General features: G+C 36.8%; 1 protein-coding gene across 4 annotated transcripts in view; it reads left to right on the forward strand.

Annotated features, from left to right (window-relative positions):
• SCAF8 (SR-related CTD associated factor 8) overlaps positions 1-24,408 on the forward strand; it is a 152,314-nt gene that overhangs the window by 78,940 nt on the left and 48,966 nt on the right. For 3 of the 4 annotated variants that reach the window (XM_045009407.1, XM_045009404.1, XM_045009406.1), the window contains exons 13-20: positions 1,897-1,997; positions 5,479-5,592; positions 6,501-6,657; positions 8,061-8,191; positions 13,710-13,854; positions 14,301-14,378; positions 16,153-16,374; positions 17,072-19,558. In XM_045009407.1, coding sequence (XP_044865342.1) covers positions 1,897-1,997; positions 5,479-5,592; positions 6,501-6,657; positions 8,061-8,191; positions 13,710-13,854; positions 14,301-14,378; positions 16,153-16,374; positions 17,072-18,822 — 2,699 coding nt within the window. In that variant the 3' untranslated portion in view covers positions 18,823-19,558. Of the gene's footprint in view, positions 1-1,896; positions 1,998-5,478; positions 5,593-6,500; positions 6,658-8,060; positions 8,192-13,709; positions 13,855-14,300; positions 14,379-16,152; positions 16,375-17,071; positions 19,559-24,408 lie in introns of those variants that run through there. The other variant, XM_045009405.1, reaches the window with a different exon arrangement.

Here is a 24,408-nt window from a genome sequence, read left to right on the forward strand (position 1 = left end):
TCTATTGCCAGGTTAAAGTACCACAGCACAGTAAGCACTAAATGTTTGTAAATTAACACTATTGTAATTCATCAGTGATCAAAGTAAAGTAAAATTTCAGTCCCTAAGTCACTCAGTTTAAGGATGAGAAGTTCTTGTAAAAAAAAATAAAAAGAATCAATTTTTCAAATTATAGAATAGTCACACTCTCTTCAGGCTGATTTCCCCTGGGTTTCTTGTCTTCCATCTGAGAATGTTATTTTCTTTAAACCACACCTTAGGCAGGCAAACTTTTTGGCCTGAGGGCCACATCTGGTTTCCAAAATTGTATGGAGGGCTGGTTAGGAGAGGCTGTGCCTCCCCAAACAGCCAGACCTTGCCCTATCTGATTCCACACACCCCCCTCCCCGCTTCTCACCCCCTGACGGCCCCCCCAGGACCCCTGCCCCACCCACTCCTCCCTGTCCACCCCCGCAACCCTGCCTCTGACCCCCCCATCCAACCCACTCATTCCTGACTACCTCCCCCCCCATCCAACCCACTCATTCCTGACTACCCCCCCCACCCCATCCAACCCACTCATTCCTGACTACCTCCCCCCCCCGGACCTCTGCCCCCATCCAACCACCCCTTCTCCCTGACCACCCTTGGAACCCCTGCCTGACCCCCGCCACTCCATCTACTCCCCCCCCCCCCGACTGCTCTCCAGGTACCCCTGCCCCCATTCAACCTCCCTGTTCCCCGCCCTCTGACCGCCACCCTGAACTCCCCGGGCCTTTGTCCAACCCCACCCTCTTACCGCGCTGCCTGGAGCACCGGTGGGTGGCGGCACTACAGCCATGCTGCCCAGAGCACCAGGACAGGCAGCCATGCTGCCCGCTGGAGCCAGCCACGCCACCACGCAGCACAAAACACTGGGTCAAGCCGCGGCTCTGCAGCTGCACTGCTGCCCAGAGCATTGCGCCGGTGGCACAGTGAGCTGAGGCTGCGGGGGAGGGGACAACAACAGGGGAGCTCAGGCACCGGGCAGGACGGTCCCACAGGCCGATGTGGCCTGCAGGCTGTAGTTTGTGCACCTCTGTCTTAGAAGTTTGAAGTTTGATTGTTGGCAAATAATTTTTTATAGTCTTCAGTTTAGTACCTGTGACTTGTTATGCCATTAATGCTCAGTGAGGGCAAGCAGTCTTGCCTACTTAGCAGAAAATATATATTTTTAAAGTGATGAAGGTATTCATCAAAGCATTATCCAAATATAACATTCACAAGAAGGTTAATATCAAAATGGATATCAGACATGAGTTAGCTTTCAGGTGAATGACTTTTTATATGAAAAATCTTTCTTTGCAGTTTTACATTCAGAAGAGGAAGGAAACTGACCCAGTGATCACTTCTTTAAATACCAGTTCCAATAATGCTCCTTAACTTTCATTTTTTCATGTATTCATCTGTTCTATAAATTGTTCTGTAAATCTTCAGATTTATATGTGAGATTGCATGCTCAGTAGAAATATTGCTTGTTAAAAATACTTGTTTCTTTAATGGCTACATTAGCTGATGATCTACAGTGTGCTTTCATTTCCCTGCCTCTTATGAAGTGCTTGTTTTGAGTTAGAAAGATCAAGAACCTTTTACCAAGGCTAGTTTATCTGAATGGAATGTTATGTTTTTTATTTGTTAGAACAATGGGCAAGGAGTCAAGACTTCTTGATTCTGTTCTCAGCTTCATCACTAATTCATTTTGTGAATTTGGGCACATCACTTAATCTATGTGGATAAGTTTACTTAACCTCTGTTACCTGGGTAAAATATTTATAATTCCTGCCTCAGATTGGTGGTTTAGACTTAATTACTGGATGCAGAATCCAATGTCATGCAAAGTATTGTCATTTTTAATTTATGTAATGTCTCTCTTGACAGTGTGCAGTACTACTCTTTGGGTTGGTCAAGTAGACAAGAAGGCCACACAGCAAGATTTAACTAATTTGTTCGAAGAATTTGGACAAATAGAATCTATTAACGTAAGTGGGCACAGTGTCCTAAATTTTAAAACTGTTTGCATATTACTAATTTAGGAAAGGGTATGCTGTCTGGTACATTTGCCAAATCCACAATAATATGTACATAATATGTAGGAAAACATGACCGATGTGATGCATGTTGCATTTAAGAAAAAATAAGATGTGTGAACTGAATTAATTGTCTTCTAGAAAAAGAAGTTTTCTTGTAGTTTATTATTATATGCTAGATTTTTAAAAAATGAGTGCCTCTGGTTAGATTCCTGAGTCCTATTTAACCATCTAAATATAGAGTTAGGAACTTACCTTTAGGGATTCATTTTTACAAACCTTGGCCATAATCCTTACCTGTTTATTTCTATTGTATTACAGTTGGCATTTGAGCCACTAAGGAAAAGGCACCCTACGTAGTCAAATGGGTGTGCTGCTTCCCTCAGATTATTCATGGGAATTGTTGTTTTGACCGTTAAACTGAAATACGCTATAAGAGAGGAATTGGTTAAAAAAAAAAATTAAATCACAAATATTAGTTACAATACACACATTATAGTACAATATTAGGAAAAATTAATGATCGCACCTGGACTGCTACTCCAGTAACTGCTTCAAACTATAACAATTTCAGTTGCCTGTCAGACACATGCTGTTTCTTATCGTAACAAAATAATTTATCTCATAAAAAATAAAATGTTCCATTTTGTCACTCACTTTAAAATGTAGTTCTTTTTTGAGTTGTTTACAGAGATTCCACTCTTGATGCATACTCCCCAGGCCCATGAGATTGAATTATTTGAATAGAAGTGTGCATTGGTACTGTGCCTGCTTCCAACTCCAGGTGAATGGGCAACTGCTTGTTTGTCACCAAGAGTGGAGTCTATGGATAAGCACTCAGAGAAGAAAGGATGCTTGCTTATCCCACAGTAACTGTTGTTCACACAGTTAATGTAGGGTATATAACCATTTTTTTGTACTCTGAAAAGTCACTGTAAAATCAACATCTTCTTTAACACATCTACTTCTTGTGAGTATTCAGTCAGATCAGATTACTTTAGTGCTGATGGTAAATTTGGTTTTTAGTTCTGTCAGTCGTGCAGAACCAATACCATTCCAGGAGAGCAAGCTGGGTTCTTTCTGGCTTCAAGAAAATAATTGTTAAAAAAGTTCCAGTTTCAGGGCCACGTGTACTATCCCATTCTTTACAGATAATTTCCTTATTTACACCTGAATGCAGCAGTGTGACACAGGAGTAGCTGAGGGTGGCGTTTGCCCTGCAGAATCTTAAATCTAAGACAGAAGGAGCACTGTTTGTATTTCAGATCCCAGGTTTAGTTAGCAATTAAGAAAAATATCTTCTAAGCTGAGCGAATTTGAGATGGAAATAATGACAGCAATAATCATGGAATCCCACAGTGCCATTTTTATAAAGTTGCCTTTCAGAGTAGAACTACACTTTAAGCAATTTCAGCCATTTCCCCACCCCCTTCTTCCAAATTGGAGCACCGACACACTTACATCTTATAAAAATTAATCTTTTAAAACAGCAGAATTCAAGTTAGCCATTTAAAAATATTTTGTTGCTCTGTGTAGTACTATTTAGTTATTAAACAACATCCAATAACTTTTTATATTTATAACTGATGAATATAAGTTTTGGCCACACTATATAATATATTATCACTGAGATGCCATCCCTCTGGCATCATAGTGAAAGCTATGATTAATATGGCAAAACAGATTCTTTTGCAACTCCCTGATTTTGGATGCTCAGAAGTCTAAAATGGTTTTTGCTTTTTTTACTATAAACTTCTGTGCTTAGCCTCTATGGGGAAACATAATTGTATGGAAATCTTAAGGAAATTTAATTCAGTTGTTTGAGTTTGAGTGTATAACAGTACTTTTGCCATTTAAAAAGATAAATTAATCACACTTTTGAAACATTGATTATAGCACAAAATGAAATTTACAGATTTCCATGTTTGTTTTTTAAATAATGGTTAATGAGTAGGGCTTTTCTTTGGATTAGGGTAAACAATTAAACTATCTAAAAATCACTTTTGAACATGCTCAGTGAGCATATAAGAGTGAGTGAGTGAGAACTGTTCAGACTTTGTCTCCCATCTTGAGAAATGCAAGAATTCTGTTTTTCAGGCAACTACTGCTGGTACATTTTCCTTGGTGGTTAATAGTTAACCACACACAAAAATCCTAGTTATTTAATTTTGATGTGAACTACAAAACCTAATTGAGACCATATAAATACTAACATTAAGCACAGGTTTTGGGGGTATTTTTGTGGGTTTGTTTGTTTATTAAGGAAACTAAAAATAAAATGCACTATTAAGGCTTTACAGTTAAAACGGAAGTCAAGTAATGGAAAATTACAGTTACTGCAATCTTAACATGTCTAGGGGCCTAACCCCCTCTGTATTTTGTAGTGTACATTTAACATGAGGAACTAAGAATAGAAAATATACCATTGAATTTAGTCAAGTTAATACTCGAGGAACTTTGGGCTAGATCCTGGTGCTACTAAGGCTCCTTTGTCATACTTTTGGATTGCAACAGACTGCATAGTTGGTTTAACAAGCCATGTGAAGATACCTTGGCATAGAGGAATCCCTGGCTGCCTGACCCAGAAGCTTCAGAGCCCAGATGAGTGGGTGTGTTTTGCTACTGTGATCCTCAGTTGACATAATGGTCCTTTGGAACCATTATCTCAGGGGTTCTCAAATTCTTTTTGCTGGGACCCCCTTTGAAAATATTTCACAGTGTGAAAACACCCACAACCCCGCAATCCCTCCCCCATACCATGCCACCCTTACTTCTGTGCTGCTGTTGGCGTCAGCGCTTCCTTCAGGCCTGGACACCTGGCCAGTGGCCTCTGCTCTTGCAACCCCCTTTGAGAAATGTTGCATTATGGGGTCTTCTCTCACTTGGATTTGGCAGAACTGACCCCCAGCCATCACCAGGTTAGGAGCAATTCACTCCTTTATTCCTCACCACCAGAGCTGTGCCAAGTGAATTTCAGCCAGGACAAAGGAGTTGGGCCCATTAACATTTGCATTTTTTTACTCTTTTGCCACCTTAACATTGCATTAAAGTAGTTTTTATATTTATCCATCATTCTGCAGTTGAATAAATGCAGAGAGGGCTGTTATCAAGATTAATAAAAGATGTTGCCTATTGTTCATATATGTCACTTTAAATTGTAAATACAATGTCTTACATCTATTTGCATTTCTCAGAAATGCTGTGAATTCCACTTTTTTTATGACCAGTAACTTGCAACTGTGCTACAAATACTTGTTCATGACAGTTCTACTGCTCCTGGACTTCTTAAAGTACAGAGCTATCACCCATTATATTAGTTTTAACAACTGTTAACTTTAGTGTTTTACAAAAAGTTAGAATTCACAGACACATTAAGACATTGTCTAAACAAGTGTTAGTTGCCATAATAATAAGATATATTTCTTTTTCATAGATGATTCCTCCAAGAGGTTGTGCATATGTCTGCATGGTTCACAGACAAGATGCATATCGTGCTCTTCAGAAACTTAGTTCTGGATCCTACAAGATTGGATCTAAAATTATTAAGGTAAGCCATATTTTGTTCAGTAACATAGCCCAACTTAAAATACAATCGAATTTTTATTATGATAGTTTAATTGTGTACTCTGAAAAATAATGAATTTTCTATACTATGAGTCTGATCAAGGTGTGCAATATAGAGCACGAGAAGGAGGCAAAATAACTTCTGTTTGTAAGAGGTAGAGTGGGAAATTTTCTTATAAAATGTGTATTTGGGCAGGAAGTGAGGAAGGACCTTAAAAATAAAATGATACACCTGCTGTTTAGGAAATACTTGGAAAGTTTGAACACACAAGGACTGGTTGTCAGGAGACCTGGGTTCTATTCTTGACTATGCAGAGAACAGAAACTTAACTTGAAGCTCATGTGTAGTCCCACTGACTTCACTGAGGACTGTGTGTTGAAAGTTAAGCATGTGCTTAAGTGTTTGAGGTGTCTGTCACTAGTTTACTCTGAGATCCTTGGGTAAATCTTTTCAGCTCTGTGGTGCCATTTCCCCATCTGTAAATTAGAAATAATATTTAACACACTTCTTTTAAAAAAAAACAGGAGTACTTGGAGGCTAACAGATTTATTTGAGCATAAGCTTTCGTGGGCTACAGCCCACTTCAGCCCACGAAAGCTTATGCTCGGAATAATTTGTTAGTCTCTAATTGTGCCACAAATACTCCTGTTCTTTTTGCGGATACAGACTAACACGGCTGCTACTCTGAAACATTTCTTATAGTTCATTATAACCAAAGAGCCAAAAGATCTTCCAAGTGGCTGCTGCTATTAGATGCTGAGTCCATGCCCTATTGCTTGGTACATACAGTAAATGTACAGTGAAGATAAATCCTGCACTGACAGGGAGATGAAGTGGATAACTAAAGTATTTTAATTCAGCTACATCATCTGATTGGATTTTATTTTCAGATTGCTTGGGCTTTAAATAAAGGTGTGAAAACAGAGTACAAGCAATTTTGGGATGTGGATCTTGGAGTTTCATATATACCTTGGGAAAAAGTAAAATTGGATGATTTGGATGGCTTTGCTGAAGGAGGCATGATCGACCAGGAGACTGTAAATACAGGTATTGATACTTATGTGTAACTTTTATTAAGTAAAAATTGTTTATTTTCTTTATTCCTTAAATTAATTTTCAGAAGTTGAGTATTTTTGGTGTACATGTTCTTTTTTGCATTTGTTAGTATTAGTTTCCTGTGTACAGTTCAGATGGCACTGAGGTCTGAAATCCAGAAATTTGGATTGCATCTATCATGTGTTTGAGTCAACATCTGATGATAACACTGCAAGTCAACATAACACTATGTCAGCATTCAGACCAATGGAGTTAAGCGAGACAATAAATATTAATATTTTTAAAAGTGGCTTCTGATTTTCTATGTTCAGTCACTAAGTACGTGTACAAATATTAGTGCATGCAAAATCTGTGATCTGGTTGTGACTCCTGAAAAATCAAGTCTTTAGATTGTTGTATGTAAAAGTAAAATGATGGAGACTGATCTGGATATTCCTTTATTGTTTAAAACTGTCTGTTGAGACTCTCAGTATTATTGAGCTTCCTCTTTCCAACCTCCATAGATTGGTTTATAATCTGTTTTGTATCACAGGGCTTGTCTACACGGTCCCACAGTTCAGACTCTGGGAGTGTGAATTGCACACTTCTCCCCTGTGTGCATGCTGCAGGAACTAACTAAAAGGCATCTAGTTCATGTAATGTGAACTAGGTACCTTTTAGTTCACACCAGCACCATCCCCACAGGGGAGTTGCAATTCACACCCCATAGTCCAAATTGTGGGGCTATGTAGACATAGCCTTAAATATTGACAAGGGATGTTTGAGTATATAAATGGCAATCTTTTTAACTCTGGCAGCAAAATTTAAATTTGAATCAATATTGAAAATTAAATCCAACACCTTCCATTTAGAATGCCAACTTCATTTTTCCTTGGGCTGGTGGAGGTGGGTTTTTTTGTTGTTAAGTACCCTATGTGATCATGTGTCAGACTAGTCACTCAGTAATACAGACATGTGGTAAATATAAATGACAATACATAAGGGGCTGCTGTATTCTTTATATGTCATGAATCATTTATAAAGTGACAGTCAACTTGAATTTTTTAAATCGACATTTTAAAAAAAATCAGCTTCTGATATAGTAACATTTCAATTGTATACCTACAATTTTTGTTTTTTCTTCTCTGTTCACTTAAAAAAAAAAAAAAAGTTACGGGATTTTTGTGTTCTCCTGCTGATGTTTGATGGTCTTTCTGCCAAGAGAGGAACTCTGTGTGTCTATATCTATATAATTTTATTTTGTTTTTCACCCCCTAGCTTCATTCAGTTACAGTAAGCTCTGACCAAAATGTGATTTTTTTCAAGTTGATGGTGGGTTTTTTTAAATGTAGAAATGGAAACAGAACATTTAAACTCATTTTCTACAAAATAAATAAAAACATTTTTTTATTTAGAATGGGAAACTGTGAGGAGCTCAGAGGCTGTTAAAGAAAATATCCAAACTACTCAGAGTACAACTGTTGATAAGAATACAGCTGTTACAACACAGACAGAAGCTTATACTCAATCCGTAACTATGCTACAGGTTAGTATTGAGCATGTTTGTACCCACAGTTTTCATATTTTAGGTGGTTTCTTTAGAGAGAGATTTAACTTGTAGTTAATATGGATACATTCAAATGCTAAGTTAGAATAAATAGCATGGATAAATATTGAAAATATAGAACAAGGAGGATTTATATTTTATTTTATCTTTAAAATAAGTAAACTAATGCTCTTATTCAGCAAAGCTCTTAAACTTCTGCTTGACTCTAATATCATGCCTGTTTTGCTGAATCCAGGCTTAAATGTTGGTGATAGAGCAAATGTTATAAAATTGAAATGGCAATCAGTTGTTTAAAAGAAGAAGATTGAAATGTGTGAGCTACTAAAGGATCCTTTTTTAGGAGCCACCAGCACAATGACTCTTTATTGCCTGGGACCACTTCTGCTTGGCTTTAGTTCCTTTTTACATTAGTTTCCCCTTTCTTTCATATTAATCTGAGAATAAATGAAAATTATTTTTTTCTTGCACTTTTGGGCAGCCTTCATATTGATTTAGGATCTTGTTGAACATTTTTGCTAAATGGAGGTTGGTAGGGACAATCTAAGCCTTAATGTAGTTTGAATTACTCTACCTCTAAAAAGGATTTTCTCTGCCTTAATAAACAGATGAATAAGGTTTGTTTCTTTTTTGAAAGCTGGAGGTACTGTATTGTAACATTTTTAGTCTTTCAGGTGTGTGCAATACCAAAGATGTTGGTCAAGAATTTCTTGAAATGCTCACAGTCAAAATTATTTAGTGATTAAATTATTTTTACTAAGTTTTATTTATAATAGCACCACAGAAAGATAAATTTTAAACCTGTTGCTGTTTTTTTTTCCTTGCATTGATGCAAGATTGCTAATTTACATGACTGCTCTGGAGAACTGAGCTTTTGGCATTAATAATTTTTTTAATGTTAAAGTAGTTTGTTGGGACCTTAGAATGAAGATTAACTTTTTTTAGTCTATTTCCATGACTAACGTCCTTTTAAGACAATTTGTATTTTGTCTTCCATTTTCTGTCACAAGAATTATGTTTAGTTTCTTATTTCAACCATTTCGCGCTATATTGTATACTTTTGTATTTCTAATACATTTCTGCCTTCCTTACTATTGTTTTACATTTCCGATTGAATCAAGAAAGCAGACATACTGTTAATACTTGAGCACACTCTTCCTGTTTTGAGGTAATTATATTTTCAGCTAGTAAATTCAGGCCTGAGAGCCAAGTTTTTCTTCGAGTAGTGTCCCTATGGGTGCTCATTCTAGGTGCACTTGCACCCCATGTGCCTCAGATGAGAGATTTTAGGTAGCCATGTCTTTTCAGCCTGGACATGCACCTGCCACAGCCTCATGCGGTTCACTGAGGCTATATAGCCTTAGTTCGTTCTCAGCCTCCTCAGCCTGCAATGGAGCCTCAGCAGCATCCAAATAGAGCTTACCTCAACTGTATTTTTCTCTTGTTCTTATTAGTTAGTTTTAGTTCTTAGAGTTTCCTTTGTGTGAGTTAGCTGTAGTAATTTTATAGATTTCAAGCAAATACTCTTAAACCCCCCCCCCCCCCCAAAACTGTGATTTTATACTTTTAGGATAAGGACTGTTATCTACCTTTATCTATTTTTCTTTGTTTCTCCCCCTCAAAAAACTTAAACTCAGGGAGGTTATGCCCAGTTCTCCCAGGTCTCTCTGGATGCTGGTTTTCAAAGGGAAGTTGAAAATACAATTGAGGACCTTCCTTTTGATGGATTGAAGTTGTTTGTGGGGAAAAAATCCTGAATCTCTGCATGCCTTAAAAGATGCTAGAACCACCTTGCACTGTCTGGGAATTTATGCCCCTGCACAAAAAAAGAAAGTTCAGTAAGTCCCAGGCAGCACAGAGATCTCGTCTCACCTAGTTGCCCACCTCCCAGAGATATTACAAACCCCAGTATAAGAGACAACAGTTTCAGTAGAAGAGACGAGCTACTTCTCAGGCATTGACCTCACAACCCACAACTTCAAAACATCAGTTTTGATGGGCCGGTCAAGGTGCTAAGTTACCTACCATCTGTGCTCCAAACTGCTGCAACAATCTGCATGTCTCCCTCACTTCAGCGATTGCCATTCTCATTTCCATCAGAATTGGGAACATACCACTATGGATAAGTGGGTGTTGGAGATCATGTCTCCATCCACTTTACTTCCCACCCCCTGCCCCACCTTCAGGAATCCCTCTCATGAGCATGATTTGCGACAGGAAATCAACTGTCTTCTGAATCTGGGTGCTAGAACCAGTTCCCATGCAACACAGGTATGGGATTTTATTCCAGGCATCTCCTGATTCCAAAAAAAGAACAGCAGATCTATTCTAGATCTAAGTTGACTCAACAGATTCATAAAGATTCAGACGTTCAAAATGGTAATTCTTGCCTCAATAATTCCATCATTGGACCAAGGGGATTGGTTCTAGGTCCTCGACTTTCAAGACATTTACTTTCCTATAGCGATCCACTCCTCCCACAGAAGGTTCTTATGTCTCACTCTGTGTCAAGAGACTTTCAATACACAGTGCTTCCCTTTAGTCTCTTCTCTGGACCCAGAGTGTTCTCAAAAGTTCTTTTTGTTGTAGGAACTCTGATTTTTCCCATACTTCAACCATTGTGACTACACATGCACTGCCTCGCAGGGTGGCTCAGAACTGTTTATTTGCCAAGCAAACACAGTTAAAGAAAACTATTCTCCACGCCGTCAGTAGTTTTTTTAAAAAAACAGCAAACCCTGAGATACTGCTCTCCTTTGGTGGAGTCCAGACCTTCTGTATACATTTATCCCAACTTCCTTGATATCCAAGGTGCTATGCAAGATAAGGAAAACCAAAGCAACATTATTCTCGTAGTTCTGAGGTGGCCGAGACAAACATGGTTTCCTTACCTCACTCAGTTGTCTCTTTTTCAACTGATAGCTCTCTGGACCATCTGTACTCTCAGGATGCCAGTCAAATCCATCACCCCAAACTCAGGGTTCTTTGGCTCAAGGCATGGCTGATAAATGGCTTGCAGGGTTAGAAACAACCTATTTTGAGGACGTAAAGAGAATGCTGTTACATAGTAGGAAACTATGTACTTGTGGCAAACATGCCAAAAAGTGGATGAGATTCAAAGACTTGGTGTGACCTAAAACATCTTTCACCTAAATCCTCTCCATTATCATTTGTACTAGATTACATTTTAGAACTAAAAATGACAGGGTTATCTTTAAGCTCCGTAAAAGTGCATTTCGCAGTTATTACGGCCTTCCATCATTTTTTCCATCTTTGCTAATCCTACAACAATGAGGTTTCTCAAAGGACTCGACAACCTCTTCCCATAAATCAGATGTCCTACGCTGGTATGGAACCTCAACTTTGTACTCAGATGTCATACGAGGCCTCCCTTTGAACGTATGGACATCTGCTCCTTTCAATACTTGTCTATGAGCACTGCATTTCTAGTAGCCATTGCTCGAACAGTGAGTAAGATAGGGGCGCTCTGGTGGCATACTTCACTGTCTTATTTAAGACTAAGGCCACACTGAAACTGCATTCCAAGTTCCTGCCAAACATATCTTTGGACTTCCACATAAATCAACCTATACATCTTTGTTTTCTTCCCTAAACCACACCAGGATAAAGGATATGTGACACTACATACACGCGAGGTCTGGAGGGCATTAGCCTTTTACTGAGACATGATTAAGTCCTTTAGGAAATCTCCCAGACTATTTCTCTCCATTGTGGACAGAACTAAGGGATCTCCAATTTCCAAGCAGAGATTCTCTAGATGGATATCTGGCTGCATTACCTACTGCTATCAGTCTCATGATGTACAGCCTCCCTGTAGAGTACTAACTCACTCCCATGAGATCCCTCTCTACTTCAGTAGGCTTTAAGAATGTTCCCGTCGTGGAAATATGTAGAACCGTGATTTGGGAGCCTATTCATACGTTTTCTGAACACTATGCAGTCACTCATACTTCAGCTTCTGATGCCATATTTGGCTCTACTGTTTTATCTTCAGCATTAGACTTTTCTCCTAAACCCCACTCCTCCGTAGAGGTTACTACTTGATAATCACCTAGACTGGAGCCCCTATAGGCACACTACTCGCAGAAGAAGAGGTTACTCAACCTGTGCAGTAACTGTGTGGTTCTTCAACATGTGTTCCCCTTTGGGTGCTCAACTATCCACCCTCCTCCCCTCTTCTTCAGAGTTCTTTACGGCATTCTCTGTGGTAGAGAAGGAACTGAGGGCGGTTCGCCCATGCAGCTCTATATAGCCTCAGTGCAGGGTACAAGGTTGTGCAGGGTACAAGAATCTCTGATCTGAGGCATATTGGGCGCAGCGTGCCTAGAGTGGAGTACCCATGGGGGGGACATTTTGAAGAACCATAGTACGTGCACAAGATGAGTAACCTCTTTATTAGCCCACTAAATCATTTTCTTTTTTGAAACACTGTCAAGTTACCATTATTCTACTGAAATAGTTAAATACTTTAATTTTTAAATGAAAGGTGATGGAATTATAAAACAAAAACCAAAAGAGGCTCTCAATTGCTGAAAGACACAGCATTACAAAAAAATAATAAAACTCCTTTTAAATCCTTCCTTCTCCGCACAACCTATCACCTGTTCTTTCTTTTCTCCCTTCTCTCTCTCTCCTTTCCCCGTTGTCTTCTTTTCCTACAGGTTAGCAAAGATCTAGTTCCTGAATTAAGAACAATGTATAAATATGTATTTTGATACTGTTTCTTTAAAACAGAATAAGGAAGGACACATGGCATTCTCCCAGTGTGCATTCAAATGTCTTTGATATTCTTGCTGACCTGTAGTGAGGCCTGTGGCCTAAGTACTAATTTTAGGGCCAAATTCTGCATTTAGCTCTGTTTGAAGGGTTCTACCAATGTAATTGAGACAGAATTTAGACATACAGAAACTTTTTCAGATAGTGTTAGATTAAACCAGTTAGCTTGACTGTCAGTTACTGAGGTGAATTTGCAGAGATAGCAGTTAGAAAAACAGTTTTATTTGTAAATGGGACAAATTTGATTTGAAAATCAAAACACAATAAACTTTAGTGCTATTATGCTATTTTTAGTCACCTTTCAGAGGAAAAATACCTTCATCCAAGCTTTATCAGGCAACTTCTATAATACAATTTAGTTTTTGATATAAAATTAGGATACTAGAGAAATGAGGTATAATTTTAAATTTAAGATTTTAGTTAAAACACAAATAATGCCTTACTGTGAATACATTTTCCATATTAAATTTATAAAACCCTCCATTTTTTGTTTACCTGCAGCTGCTGCAGATTTTCTAGTGTACTACCCCAAAGTGCCATGTAATTCATCATGCTTGCCACAACATAAGTAGAACCTTGATTATAATTACTGCTTTCAGTTAACAGTAATTGCAATAAAATCATTTTATTCCTTTTTCAAAGTCATTGAATAATGTAAAAGTTGAAGTTTTTGTTTTCTTTTTTTCTTCCCACCAAAAAAAAGATTCCGGTAGCTCCAACTGTGCCTGCTGTTAGTTTAGTTCCACCATCATTTCCTGTCACAATGTCTGTCCCGCCTCCTGGGTACAGTTCAATTCCACCACCTCCCTTCTTGCGGGCAAGTTTCAACCCTTCACAACCACCTCCTGGTAAGTTACCATTTTAATTGATTGTATAATAAGTATATCCATGCTAACTGAGTATCTTAAACATATGTTATGTGCTAGGATTATTTCTGACTTAGAGATTCAGGTCAGAAGCCTTAGTTAATTCGTCACATTTTCAGTCTAGTTTTAAAAATCAAACTCTTTATTTAGTTGTTTCTTTTTACCATTTTTCTTCAACTGAAAAATTTTACTGTTAGGTGAAACTGTAATTGTTCCTTTGAGTATTCTTGGTATCCTCTGTGTTTAAAGTTGGAGCCCTCTGGAAAGCAGTAACCATTGCTGATTCTCTTCCTACACCGCTGACTTGCGAGTTTGCAGTGGACATTCTTCTCCTGATTAGTGCAGATTAGTGAGGTTTTACTATTTTTATTATTGAGGTTTTATTAGAGTTGGCCATATTATTAAATTATTTCTGATTGTTCATATAGGTTTTATGCCTCCCCCAGTTCCACCTGTCCCACCGCCTGTTGTTCCACCGCCTGTTGTGCCACAAGGAGTCCCAACATGTGAGTTGGCTTGTCTTTTTTTTTTTTTTTTTTTTTTTTTTTAAAGAATACTAATTTTGTGTTAATTAAAGTTTAGCTGTTTGTACTAATTCTTACTCCAGGTGGATTGATATAAATCAGCAAGCAGGAAACTTTGATTTAAATAATCAATTTTAATCTTGTTTTGCATTTGTACTTTTTAGTTACCTTCTTAAAGAAAAGTTGATTCTTATTGGTTGATAACTATTAAAACATGTTGATTTGCAACTAAATATAGTCTTTACATTAAATTTGGCTCTTTTTGTTAACCAGGAGATACACTAGATCAGTACACATTTATTTAAGCAATTATATAGCTTAATTTGCATTTCTTTAGATTCTTTACATTTTTTATTATGTTAGAAAATGGTGACTGGTGCATTTCTTATTTACTAAATTAATTTTTTACTTGTGATTTGTGTCATGCTCTATTTGGAAATGCGAATTCTGTTAAGTGTACAAAACTATTTAATAAAAAAATTATTTTAAAATTATGAAGTCACCTAAAATATGCGGGGTACATAAGAAAAAAAAACTTTATCACAAAATATATCAGAACATGTTTTGCATTTAAAACAAGCTGATTTATTAAACAAAGTATTATCTCTAGTTAGTGAATTGAACTGATTGTTTCCGGTCACCATTGTACTTCAGAATTATAGTACAAGTAGATCTCATCCTCTCACACTTAGTTTTTATTTATAGATTGGAAGAAGAAAACAAGCTTTCCTGCATTTTCAACTCCCAGTTGGTTTCTTAAGTTTGAATGAACTAGTCATTGAATTGAACTAGTGGAATAAACTGAAATGAAGAAAATATTCTCTCTGCATCTGCAGAGGAGGATACTGCCATCAAAAGCTGGTGTAGCACTTCAGCAAACTGTGGTTCCAGGTGCATAGCCAGTAGTGACTTCCCATAAATTCAGTGGTTCAACTTTCTTTAACTTTCAGCAGCAAACATGTACTGTTCAGTATTATTGTTTTAATTTACTTTAATGATTTTGATAGAATATGGTAAGTTTAGGCCTCAACATAGATTGTCATGATTTCAAATGCAATTTTAAATAGGTTTATTTTAAAAAAACACCCTATATTTAAGTAAAAAAATCTAATTTTTAAATTTAAAAATAAAAATCATTGATTTTTATCTACCCTGTTCTTAGTTAATAATATACAAATTATGGTAGATACCGTGTTCTATGGGGAATTCATATGCTGTTTTCACCATTGTATTGGGAACAAGTTTATAGTACATAGTTTAGTTGGTCTAATAATATTCACAAACAGTATATTTAATATTTTCCTAGGAGTCATTGAAGAAATTATTTGCAAATTAATGATTTATTATTCATACATACATTGTTTAATCGAGAGTTGTATAGGTGATCAAATAATACTCATTAAGCAAATTATTTCTGTATTTTTTTCAATCATTGAATTTGTTATTTATGATTTATTATTTTCATTATTCAATCTTTTCAAGTCGGCTACATTCAATTGTTCGAATATTAAAGCCTGTTGAAACCAGTGTTGTTTGCTTCTGTATTTATTTATAATCTACTACTTAAGAGTGAAGCATTGGGAAGCCTATAAGGATTACAAATGTTTTTTGAAAAACAATTTATTCCGAAGTGAACAATATCGTTGTTTTTGATGACTTTATTTGATGATATGCTCTAACAATAAAGCATCTGCCAAACTAAATTGGCAAGAAATACTGAGCTTTTTTGTTTTGTTTTGTGTTTTTTCCCCTACAGCTCTAGTGCAGCCTCCTCTATCCATTACTCAGGAGACAATGAAAGACGTTCCTTTTGGTAGCCTTGTTTTACCAGTTGGCACCGTTTCTAGCAGTCTAGCCACTCCAACATTATCAGCAGGAAGTGTTTTTAACCCTCTTCCAAGCAACAAACCAGAGTCAGAAGAAAAAGGATCACATCTTGCAGACGTTCAGATTTCTTCCAGTGAAAACAACAGATCTAGTAAGAAATTTCTGTAGCCTACATATTTCGCCACATATAAATTGACTTTATATATACAAGTTTTTAAGTTAACCCATATGTATTGTGTTAACTCATCCTAATATAGGATGTTTTGGGTTAAATATGGTCTTGGATTTGGGATTAAATCTGTGACAGAGTGTGCTGATGATGAGTTTTTTTAGCATCTCTTGATCGCTGTTTTCCAGTAGGCCATGTCTTCAGTGGAAAAGAAATTTCTCTCACACATCTGTGTGCATATAGGCTAGAGAAGTAAAGCTGGGCCAGGGGATGTAGTTAAGAGGATTTTAAAATAAATCCTTTAAATTTTACTGAAAGTGGAATGGGACAAGAACTGGTAGTTAAGTTTAGTATATGGTTTTAAGCATTCATTCAAATATGTTCATTTTTTTCTTGTGTAGGCTTGGTGAGCATGTAATTTTCCCTGCCCCTTAAAAGCTTCTGCTCAGGCTTTACTATGTAAAGGCATCAGTTTCCATGACTTAATGCCCAGTCTTCACCACTGGGACTAAAAAAATCTGTGTTCATAACTCAAAACTATTACAAATATTTAAATAAGTAAATATTCCAACTATGTATATATTAACTGAAATAATGGATTAAAATATTATTTGTATTGTAAACTGTTTAATGTTATGTTGACTTTTTCAGTCTACTAAATATTTTTATTGTATTTCAGTTCAAAATGATGTCTCAAGCAGCTCCGGACTTGCGGGTGGAGTGCAGCCACCTGGTGTCTCAAGCAGCTCCGGACGTGCAGGAGGAGTGCAGCCACCCGGTGTCTCAAGCAGCTCTGGACGTGTGGGAGGAGTGCAGCCACCCGGTGTCTCAAGCAGTTCCACACTTGCGGGAGGAGTGCAGCCACCCGGTGTCTCAAGCAGCTCCACACTTGCGGGAGGAGTGCACCCACCCGGTGTCTCAAGCAGCTCCGCACTTGTAGGAGGAGTGCAGCCACCTGGTGTCTCAAGCAGCTCTGGACTTTTGGTGGGAGTGCCGCCACCGAATGTCTCAAGCAGCTGCGGACTTATGGCGGGAGTGCCGCCACCAAATGTCTCAAGCAGCTCTGGACTTATGGCAGGAGTGCCACCACCGAACGTCTCAAGCAGCTCTGGACTTATGGCGGGAGTGCCGCCACCGAACGTCTCAAGTAGCTCAGGACTTATGGCGGGAGTGCCGCCACCGAACGTCTCAAGTAGCTCTGGACTTTTGGCGGGAGTGCCGCCACCAAATGTCTCAAGCAGCTCTGGGCTTCTAATAGTGCCACCACCCAATGTCTCAAGTAGTTCTGGACTTCTGGGGATGCAGCATCCACCAGGCATTCAAAACATACCCCATTTAAATATTAGTAGTCAAAGGATGCCTGGAATGCCTCTCTTAGATCTCCGTCCAGGACTAATACCCCAGTCACCTGGACCAAGATTTCCATTAATACAGCCTGGAATGCCACCACAGCGTAATATCCCTCCTCCAACAATCCTTGACCCATCCCTTCATCCACCACCTAGAGGTCCTTTTCCTCCTCCAGGAGATCTTTTTAACCAAACAGAGAGACATTTTGGAACACCTGGAAGACAAAATGTTGATAGCATTTCTAATCCAGAAAAAAGGTTACCACTTGGTGGTGATGGGATTCAACAGGAAGGAGACCGAGACTATCGCTTTCCGCCAGTGGAAAACAGAGAGACTCTTAATAGGCCATCCCCAGTCGATGTCAGGGATTCTATTGGACGGCCACCAGTAGATCCAAGAGAGGGTCTTGGAAGACCTCCAATAGATGGGAGAGAACATTTTGCAAGACCGCATATAGATATGAGAGAGAATTTTGGAAGACCAGGTGTGGATAATATTGGTCGAAGAGAGCATTTTGGTTTCAATTCAGAAAAGCACTGGGGACAGAGAGGAGATTATGATGAAAGAGAACACACTGTTTTCCCTATCTACGGTGGTCCTAAAAGCTTCCATGAAGATAGAGAGAGATTTCGGCATGTAAATTACAGATTTGATGCTAGAAGTGGTCCCAACTGGAATAGGGGATTTGAACAAGATGCTCACAGAGATTTTGATGACCGTAGAAGACCCTGGGAAAGACAGAGGGATAGGGATGACAGAGATTTTAATTTTTGCAGAGAAATAAATGGAAACAGATTTGGAAGAGACAGAATGCAGAACAACTGGATCCCTCCTCCACATCCAAGGGTTTTTGAATATTTTGAAGGGGCCACTTCACAGCGCAAAGCTGATAATATACCCCAGGTAAATGGTGAAAATACAGAGACAGAAAGTCAACCACCAAATGTGCAAGTGCAGAATGATCCAGAACTTTATGAAAAACTAGCATCTTCAAGTGAGATAAACAAAGAGAAGAGTGACACAGAAGCTGATATAGAAAGTGAACCAGTGGTAGAAAGCACAGAAACTGAGGGGACATAATCATCACTCAGTAGGTAAAAGATACCTTTTGTAAAGTTGTCATCTCTCTGTAATAGATAAATGGCTGACTGGACCTTAGCAGTTCGCTTTTGTCTGCCAGAATTAAGTTAATCTGATGTTCATGTTCATCTTTCACTTAAATAACTGTACAACTGACTTGTATAGAACACTGTTCTTAATTTGAACATGGTAGGTAAACATTTTTTATTTCTCTGATAAAACACAGACTTGCCCCCAGTTGCTTTTAATGTCACAATGTTAAATAACAGCTTGTCAAACAGAGACTTCCTATGGAAGAAAATGGAATTTTTTTAGATACTACCATTAGGTTGGCTGTGGAAATTGTTATACTTGAAAGCAGGTGCTGGTGTATCTTGTCCATGTTTTTAGGCTGCTGCAGAATTTTAAACATAGACAAAGCTGTGATATTTTATGTTCCTGAAATTTGGCAAAAAAAAAAAAAAAAGGAAGAAAAGAAAAAAAGAAAGAAAATGAAATAGCCTGGTCATTTAAGGAGCATAATACAGAGATTAAAAGTGCTTTTGTAAAATCCACACTATAGTCTCTGTTTTCTCTAAAGTAACTAACTGTCTGTGATTTGTTCCTCGTACTGCAGTGGGTTAAAAAAGATAAAAGTACATTTTAATGTTGGGTGCATTTTGTTTTTAGATGACAATAAAGCATATTTGTTTGATAAGTGTTCTAGGTATTGTATTTTTTTTTTTTAAAAAAAACCCTACAAGCTATGAAAACCTGGATCAGCTGTGGTATATGCTTTAGCTAGTTGTTGCAAAAGGTTTATATTACTCTTGTAAGACCAATGCAACAATTATATGTGCTAGAAAGAAGCATATGCTTTTATATTGAAAATCATGCAGTCACATTAGTTTATGTATATAACATGTATGTAAATATTTGTGTAAACTGTAAGTAGATATCGCTATTTCTGTGCGTGCCTGTGTGCGCGCACAGAATAATGAAGACAGATTAATAAAACTGAAATGAAATTAGGTTATAAAAATAAGTCTTTCACCTTCTTGAGGTTGCAAGATATTTCGAGACATTAATTTGCTTAAATCAAATTTACATTTATTTACTCACTCATAGTTAGGTACTGTTCTTACTACTTTTAGAGGGTGAAATGAACATGATATACTGTAAAGATATACAGTAGGATTTTAGCTTACTTTTAAAAAAATGTAGATATGCATGAAGCCAAAATTGAAGCAAATGTTTACCTTGTCTTATTTTGTAATATATTTGGTGTTCTGGATAGATAGTGGTAGCATTAAAGTACTTTGTGGTTATTTGTTTGCAGTGAATCTCTGAAGTCCAGAATTGTTGCATGAAAAGTATAAAGCTGTTGTTGGTTTTTCTTTAAAAAAAAAAAAAAATCTTTGTGACTAGAAATGAAGTGGGCTTTGTGCTTTGGAGGCTTAATACTGAAATAGAATTTCTAAGTAAAATGTTGAGATGAATTGGCCTCCTAAGTAATTCAGTAGCACTACTCCCTTCTGTTTCACCTGTTTTGCTTCTTGCATATCTTTTTTTTTTCTTTTTTTTCTTTTTAACCAGAGGTGGAAGATTTGATGATGTAGTAATGGAAGATTTTCAGCTTGTCCCACTTGCAGTACATTTATTCCTCTCCCCTTCCAGAAAATCTGTTGTTAAATTCACTGAGTCCAAAAGCATCCTCTAAGTTTTGAGAGAGAATTTTCTCTCTCAGTAAGTTCTGAGAGTCAGTAATGATACTTTCTTCTGTAGAATGGAAAATATTTAATTCAGGGAAATCTGAGTTGATCTTTACTATTAAAGAATACTAATTTATTAGTAGTTTGTATTGTGTTAAAAAAATTCCCCCAAGGATATGAATTGTGAAGATGTCACTTGGGAGTTTGGCTGTAGTGCATAAGAATACATCTGGACTTACAGAGAAGTTATATGTGATCCTTTTTTGTGGTGACCCTGGTTCTGTTTCTCAGTGATTAGGATTTTTATTTTAAAAGCCCCTAACATAGCTTTCATAAATGAAAATATCGCTTTTAAAAGCTTGGATATGAATGATTTTGCACCTACAGTGCAAGTAGTAATAATATTTAGTACTAGGAAGCAGAGAGATTCAGGTGCATTAAATAAGCAATAGCATGTAACAGGTCCATGCTGATATACTGGCTTCCAGACGGGTTTTTACAATGTTTAGGGCAAAAATACCTTCAAATGCAGACTGTGCAGGTCACGGAACTTGATCAGTGTTGTGCCTCTCAGCCTGCTAATAATTTGCTAATCAGGCGTGCATGACTTAGGATGACTGAGCATAAAATAGCTGTCTAGTATTTTTTTGAAGTCACTCCTTTCTTTTCAGTTTGATAGTGTTTTGACATTTTTAAGTTAATAGTTGTACATGAAAAAGCTTATTCTCATTGATTTTCCAAATAGTCGTATCAAAATGCAAATATTTCCAAAAGCTTTGCTTTCACCATTGTGTTTTACACAATGAAACAAAAAACAAGATAGAAAAGTTAATCTTTCTTGTCTTTTCTTAAATTGAGATTTGCAGTATGTTCATTGTTTGTAATAGGATGGTGCAGGAAAATCGCCACACAGTGAGGGAGATTAAATAATTCAATTGGCAATGCTGTAAACCAGATCACATTGCCATTTCCTTGTGCATGTTTGTTGGGTCAGGCAAAACATTTTGAGACTCTGCAATGTATATTCATTAGATGAAGAGCATAACTGTTAATATTTTAATCTGTTCTGTAAATGTCTTTTTAATAAATTGGCTACTGTACTTAGTGTAGTTGTACACTGTACTATTACAGTTTCCAACAGCTATTTGATTCTTGTGTAGAATAAAACTTTATTGTACAGAAAAGTAGTCTTTAGCTGCATCATGTTTCCAGCTAGAACTTTTTTTTCACACCTTCTAATTTTAGTAGTACCTAAGCATAGAAAAATAGTCCCAAGAGAAAAGCATTCAGAAACAGGGAAAGGGCCTGAATCAAATATTTATTAGTAATTAAAGAGAGCGAGTTGTAGCTGTTAAAATTTTTCAGTGACAAGATTAAAGTCTTTGAATATTCTCAAGAAAAAGATTATCCTCTTACAAGAAAAGAATATTTCTAACCTTTTGTTTTTGACAGTGAAGATATTTGCCACATTCCAACAATTAAAGAACCTGACGCATGAGTCTGTTTACATTTTTATTTGCATAAATAACAGAAATATGCATAAGCAACAAAGAATCCTGTGGCACCTTATAGACTAACAGACGTTTTGCAGCATGAGCTTTCGTGGGTGAATACCCACTTCTTCAGATGCAAATATGCATGTTTTATAGTTTGAAAAAAATGATGTCAAACAGTTTTAACAAACAGGAAAGATTAAAATTTACTAATACACATTTAGTTGAAAACCTTACTCATATCAGTTCAGACATGCAAAATGTTACCTTTTTGGACATTCTGTGTCCCGCCATCCTGCATTGTGATCTGTGTGAGCAGACTGCTATGCCCATGCCAGTCACAGTGTAGGATCATGGCCTTTATTTGTTATGGTGAAGTCATGTCTATACTGATACTATTTTCTGCAAGCCTTAACATGCAGTTATTTTAAGCTTTTATATGTGCTGTGGAACATTATTAGATGAATTAAATGTACAAGACTAGATTCTGATATCCTTTAGTAAATCTGCAAAAAAACCTATTAATTCAAATGGTTCTGTTCATGAAGTTAGGTACTGTTCGGTATGAGTATTGGTCCCATAATTTAGTCTCTAATGCACAGGGTGAGCGTCACATTTAAGTATCTTTAAAAGATTTTGAGATAGCCTGTAGAGGAAATTCACAACATAATGTTTCTGATAGACTTTGAAGTAAGTTGATTAGTCCCCTTAAATGATCAAATTAGAAAATATACAGAGGTTCCAAATGTCTGTAAAGATTTTCATTTGTTTTCTGGGTTCTAATTCCACTGGGCCTCATATTTCACTCACTGCATCTTTAGAGCTGCAAAAATTAGATGCCAAATTTCCTACATTCACATTTCCATTAACATATTTAGAAATAACAAATAGTGATAGTAACCTTTTTTCCCTGCTATAATAATTAAAGCTAGAAATGAATGTATTTCATTTAGTAAACCTGATCAGTTTCTAAAATAAGGCAGTGTGCATCATTAGATTTTTTTTTTTTAATATCGATAATAATGGGCAAGGATTTTTGCTTTCCTGGTTAAAATTGTCATAGTTGATTCTTTTAGTTGTACATCAGTTGCTTTTTTCAAACACATACCAGGAGTTCTCTGGACTTATGCAAATAGGAATATACCAAAATGTAATCTATTTCGTACATGTTGATTATTTTCAGACTTTTGTGTTAAGCAAACCATTATTGAAGAGTGACACACCTTGCCTTTATGAACTTTCTGTTTTTAAATCAATCTCTTGATGAGTCAATATCTGTGACATATCCTGTTTTAAATTTTTTTGCTTTGCTTTAATATATGAAAATGTTTAACCGAACAGGAATGTCAACAGCATCTTTCTGTTTAGTATTCTATAACTACATTCTGTTCCGTCTCCAGTAGTATTATAGAAGCCTGTTACTGGGACCTGAATGGTGGCTGAGAAAATACCTGGTTGACAGAATTGTCTTAATCATAACCATTTGCTCCTCTATCTAAAGGAAAAAAGGAAGTTTGATCTAGAAGGTGCTAATTTTTGATAGGTTTAGCTATATTCTGTACAAATTATGCAGTGCTTTTGACATTTGATAACAAATTTTGTTCATTTTAAAGTTTAGACATGAAGTTTTACAATGAAGAAAATGTCAAGTAGAGCTTCTAAAAAGTTGAAGAAAACTCATAACATCTTTTTAAACAACTGACCTCCAATAAAAAAGAAACTGCTCGGAATTGGGTTTTTAGGTGATGACGGGCTGGCTTGTTCAGGTTTTTTAAAGTACCAGTAGTTATTTTGAGGTCAGTAGACTATAAAATTTAATTTGCCTTAAAATTGTACCCTTTTGTGCTCTACACACACAAGTTGTCATGTAACTAAGCTGAAAATCCCACTCTTACCATCTTTTAGAGGCAATAGTGCCAAAGATTAGAAAGGAGGAGGTTTGATTTATGCACTAATTAAACATGTTAATTTGTTATGCAATTTAAGGTTTCTTCAGTTTGCTTTTAAAGTAGTTAAAATACATACTTAATTTTTATAATGTCAATTATATTAGTTGTCATTGGTTTGCTAACTTTCATGATTTACAGAATAAATTTAAAAAATTGGGGGATTAATTTAACTTTCCAACTTTTTCTCATTATACTATCAGATAAAGTCATATTCATGTACTTAGTTATATTGGAAGAAATTTGTAGGTAATCTCAGTTAAACACTTCTTTTGTACTTGTTGTTCTGTCAATATTGGTTTTTTCTTCTATATGTATTTTTTCCTGTACCTCTGTCTACAGCATAACACATATAATGAGGGATAACACTACCATGTATCTGATATTTTACCAATTTTTTCAGTGAACTTTGTAAAATTTGCCACATGCTGCTACTCAGAGGAATGTAACCTCTTT

Source organism: Mauremys mutica, chromosome 3 (assembly GCF_020497125.1).
Source record: "Mauremys mutica isolate MM-2020 ecotype Southern chromosome 3, ASM2049712v1, whole genome shotgun sequence".
Classification (NCBI taxonomy): domain Eukaryota; kingdom Metazoa; phylum Chordata; order Testudines; family Geoemydidae; genus Mauremys; species Mauremys mutica.